The 4,618-nt window shown below is 46.5% G+C and overlaps 1 protein-coding gene across 1 annotated transcript in view; it reads left to right on the top strand.

Moving 5' to 3' along the window:
- The window catches only part of LOC104617780 (protein kinase C theta type-like), a gene marked incomplete at its 5' end in the record, with an annotated part of 31,136 nt that overhangs the window by 18,521 nt on the left and 7,997 nt on the right, over positions 1–4,618 (top strand). Inside the window, one exon of the mRNA XM_010283195.1 lies at positions 3,957–4,095. Coding sequence (XP_010281497.1) covers positions 3,957–4,095 — 139 coding nt within the window. The remainder of the gene's footprint in view (positions 1–3,956; positions 4,096–4,618) is intronic.

The raw sequence follows: 4,618 nt of genomic DNA, 5'->3' as shown, positions 1-4,618 counted from the left end.
GCCTGCGCCCCCCCAGCTCCCCCAGCCTGTCCTCCCAGCAGAGCTGTTCCAGCCCTCGGAGCATCGCTGAGGCCTCCTCTAGCCCCGCTCCAGCAGGTCCGTGTCTCTCCTGTGCCGAGGGCTCCGGAGCTGGACGCAGCACTGCAGGGGGGTCTCCCCAGAGCGGGGCAGAGGGGCAGAACCCCCTCCCTCGCCCTGCTGGCCACGCGGCTTTGGGTGCAGCCCAGGACATGGTTGGCTTCTGGGCTGTGAGCGCACATGGCCGGCTCATGTCCAGCTTTTCATCCCCCAGTACCCCCAAGTTCTTCTCCATGGGGCTGCTCTCCATCCCTTCATCCCCCAGCCTGTGCTGATACCGGGGGTTGCCCTGACCCAGGTGCAGTTCCACTGCCTTGTGGAACCTCAGGAGGTTCACATGGGCCCATTCCTCGAGTTTGTCCAGGTCCCTCTGGATGGCATCCTGTCCCTCAGGTGTGTCAACCGCTCCACTCAGCTTGGTATCATCTGCAAACCTGCTGAGGGTGCACTCGATCCCACAGTCTGTGTCACTGATGAAGATATTAAACTATACTGGTCTCAGTATGGACCCCTGAGGGACACCACTCATCACCCATCTCCATTTGGACATTGAGTCATTGATGACTACCCTCTGTATGAAGGTGTTTAAGGTTAAGCTAGCCATGAGAAATATGGTATATCTGCTGTGCTGGTTACCCTGGGACAGTGGGACAAGCACAGCTCAAGTAATAGCAGCATGGAGACAGTGACATACCTTAATTTTTGAGTTATTAACAGGTATGCTGTGCACATTTCCATGGGGAGATGGGATTCATCTCACCTACCATCATGAATCTAAGCTAGCCACCCAAGCTCTTCTTGTAGTGAACGGAGGAGTGGGCTTTTTTAGGCTCATCAAACCTGTGTTAAAGTGTGGGTGAGAAGTGCCCGTTTTTACCAGCAGGCTCTACAAGGAGCTGGTGGGAACTAGGTGGGACACTGCAGGCAGCTGCACCCAAACAAGAGAGTCCTCTCCCAAAGTTACTGGTATGAACTTGGTCCACAATGCATCAATATATCAAATCCTGAGGAGGAGAAGTCCTCTACTGCAAAATTGTCCGCTCCAGCTTCTGCTTGAGTTCCCTAGGGGCTTCAAAGTTTTGCATGGATGCTTTGATCTAATGCACAAGTGTTGTGCTTCAGACCTATATAAAAGGACAGAGACAAGACGGGAGCAAGAAGGGCTGCAGAGATCAGGCCACAGTCTGCTTTCCCATGGCTGAAAGGAGGAACCGAATTTCTGGGGAGTTCCAGTCCAGCTTATCTTCATGGCAAAAGTTAGTTGCTACATTGCAGCATTCTGTAAAAGCAGGAAGCAAATAGCTTGTCACAAACAAATGAGAAAGCTCACTAAAACAACGATGTTTGTTGAAACCAAAATGAGCTTATTTCAATGTTTGTCATGTAGTGTGATCATTAGAACAAATGCTAAAAGCGAATGGCTTGTTTACAACACACTCTCCCATTAAAATGCAAGCTTTGACTCATATAAACTGGCCTTATTATTCATTATTAGTACTCATGTGGGAGCCATTTATAGTCTTTATTGACCAACGATAGTGATTGCGTAAATATGAGATCAATATCAATGACATTAAGCTAAGATGATCTCTGGGGTCTCAGCAAGTTTCTGGCTCTAATTATTTTTCCGGATGACTGACAGGAAACATTTTCTGAAAGTGCCTGAATCACTTAGCCATGTTTGTCATTTTTAATCAGACTTCTCCAAAAATTTGATTAAAAATATCTGCAGGACATTGTAAGTTTGTGGCAGGACTGTTAATGCTGACATTTTGTTTATAATTCACAGTTTTATTTGGAATTGCTTCACCAGTAGTGAGTCAGGCTTTGGGATCCGTTTCCTTATGAAAGGAGAGGGATGTTTAGAGTCTGGAACCTTGGGAAACATGGGCAAATTGGGATAGCTAGACACTGGGTAGCATGGTGATAGGAAGAAATAGCTCATTCCCAGGAGCTGGTGCAGCATTGTTTTGGGTATCAAGCTTTGAGAGAAAAGATTTCACGAGTCCTACTCCTTTTTCCTTTTTTCACTGAAGACGATGACAATGAGGTCAGTTGAGAACACACAGCCATCAGTATCTCAATCAGAGCTAACTAAGCACTTAGAACAGTGAATAGAAATCATTCTTGAAACTACATCACTTGCAATGTAGTAAGAATAATGATTCCAGCTGTTATGTCTCATGTACCCACGTTTGGAATTGTTGGCTTAAATTTTAATGAATGAGCCAAGGCTCTTTTGGCAGAAACTCCAATCCCTGGATTCAATGAGTTTGAGACTCATCAAAATAATGAAAGCAAACCGTAGGTGATAGGGTTTTTGTTTTGCTTCGATCTACCAGATGAGTAAAAGCAGTGCTGGCAGCCAGAGATTGATCCCAATGGTGTAATTAAAATAAGTCATTCCAGCTGGAAATTGTGACAACATGAGTGTCTGACACTTGGAAGGCAAACGTCTCGGTTGTCTCTATATTTCTTTTTGATTGATGACTCCCACTTCTTCTTGGGCCATATTCTAGCAGCAACGAATGATTGCCCCATGACAACAGTTTAGTGTGTAGACACTACGAGGTCCTCCACGCTGACTGGGACCTGGCCGAAGCAAAACAAGGATCTTTGCACAGAGGGAGGCTGAGCAGCCATCTTCCCTGCAATTGTAGGCGATCATCTCAGGAACATTATGCATTAGCGATTACCTTCTTCGAGGGAGTCAAAGCCATTTCTGAAAAAAAACATGTTGTAAAACAGTTGTCACCAGGCGGGTAGCCATATAGCAGCCTTGTGGTTAGGACTGTGTCTAGGCTGTGAATCAGCAGAGGTTGGAAAATACCAATCGTATTCTCAGCTGTGTGCATAAGCAAATGTTGTGTCTGAGTGTTTTGGGAGCCCTGAGAAGGAGCAGTGATTGATATCACAGGATAGGCAGTGCAGGAACGTGGGTGCTCTGAGACCAGGTAACCCAAATTCTACCTACATCCCAGATGAAGTGCAACATCACTGATCCAAACATCTCCCTCAGTCATTATTTCAATGACAAGCAAAACCTCTTAGGTAAGATATAAAAATTTAACATAGAAGCCATGCCAGCCGCCTTTTCTTTCTGTCTTTTTCTTTCTTTCTTTCCATGCTTTTCTCTCCATGCTTGTTCCCACATCAGGACTTCTTTGTTCTCTGTCAATGGCCATGATTCATCTGCTCAATTGCTTTTATTTCCTTCTCTGTGCATCACTTCTTTTTCTCTCCGGGCTCTTTGCTTCCCACAGTAGCTCAGGGCCTGAAACCTCTGACAACAGCTTGGCAGATATGTGTGAAGGGTTTTGTAAATCCATGGGGCTCAGATAGTGCAGGCCAGCAGTGAAAAGGTGGCGGGTGTTCTGCTGATGTCTGGGATTACTCTGACCCTCTGCAAGCCATGCAGGGCTTCTGGGTCCTTACCTCTTCCAACATTTGTAGAGCTTGCAACAGAATGGAGAGCTGGCAGCAGCTTCAGAGACAGTACTGAGACTCCCAGGGAAGGAGAAAATGAGCGTTAGCCAGTCCCTTCTTGCTCACTTTCTCCAGGCTGTGTTAGGACAGAAGCACCAGCTGTCGAAAAGCTCTTTTTAGCTCCACTATTGTGCATCCTCAAAGGAGGCAGCTTTTAGAAGATGTCTTGGGTAAAGTCTTCTCCAGCAAATGAATCAGTGCTGGGACAGGAGGAGTGAGGAAGAGGGATATTGAAATCCAAGAGAGCAGTTCCTCATTTGGCCCTCAGCCTTCCTTTGTAATTGCAACGTGTGGGCACTACACAGAGGCAGATAGCAATTTAATAAGTGTAACCTGCTAAAATAACTTGTGTGGTTCTGTAACAGGAGGGGTTTCCTTCTCTTCCTCCACAGAGACTTGAAGCTAGACAATGTCCTCTTGGACAATGAGGGTCACATCAAAATTGCTGACTTTGGGATGTGCAAGGAGAACATGTTTGGAGATGCGAAGACAAGTACTTTCTGTGGGACTCCTGACTATATCGCTCCTGAGGTAGGTGTGGGGTCCAGGGAGGTCAGAAAGCTGCTGTGGGACAGAGAACGTGTCTTAAGACATGACTGTAGGTCAGTGGTGGAGGGTGCAGAGAGTAATAAACTGCTTTTGAGCAGTTCCAGGCTAGGAACTGGATTTCAGTTTGACTTGGAGTCTGCATTGGTGTCTGGCATTGCATATTTCTGTGGCTAATCCATTTTTTGTGCAAATGGGCCTGGGAAGCAAGTGGTGATTGGCTTAACCAAGAAACAGAATGCTGGAAATACAGTTTGGGCCATGGCAGAAGAAGCTCCAAAAGGTAAGTCCTGCAGTTCAGAGACAGAAACAACATGAGGAATGGGAAACTTGTTCCCTAGCTAGCTAACACTAGGCTTCCATGGCTGTACAGGCTCCTTGATAGCTAGTAGGGAGCTATGGGCACTTCCAAGGGATGATGTTCATCACAGTCTAAGAGACAAAATAGAGAAAGGAGGGGCAAAATGCCCACCTGGAGCTGATTCTCCCTCCTCACTTATTAACCACC

Source organism: Phaethon lepturus, unplaced genomic scaffold (assembly GCF_000687285.1).
Source record: "Phaethon lepturus isolate BGI_N335 unplaced genomic scaffold, ASM68728v1 scaffold5723, whole genome shotgun sequence".
In the NCBI taxonomy this organism is placed as follows: Eukaryota; Metazoa; Chordata; class Aves; order Phaethontiformes; family Phaethontidae; genus Phaethon; species Phaethon lepturus.
The sequence above is the reverse complement of the archived record's forward strand: the minus strand, read 5'-3'. Positions and strand labels throughout refer to the sequence as shown.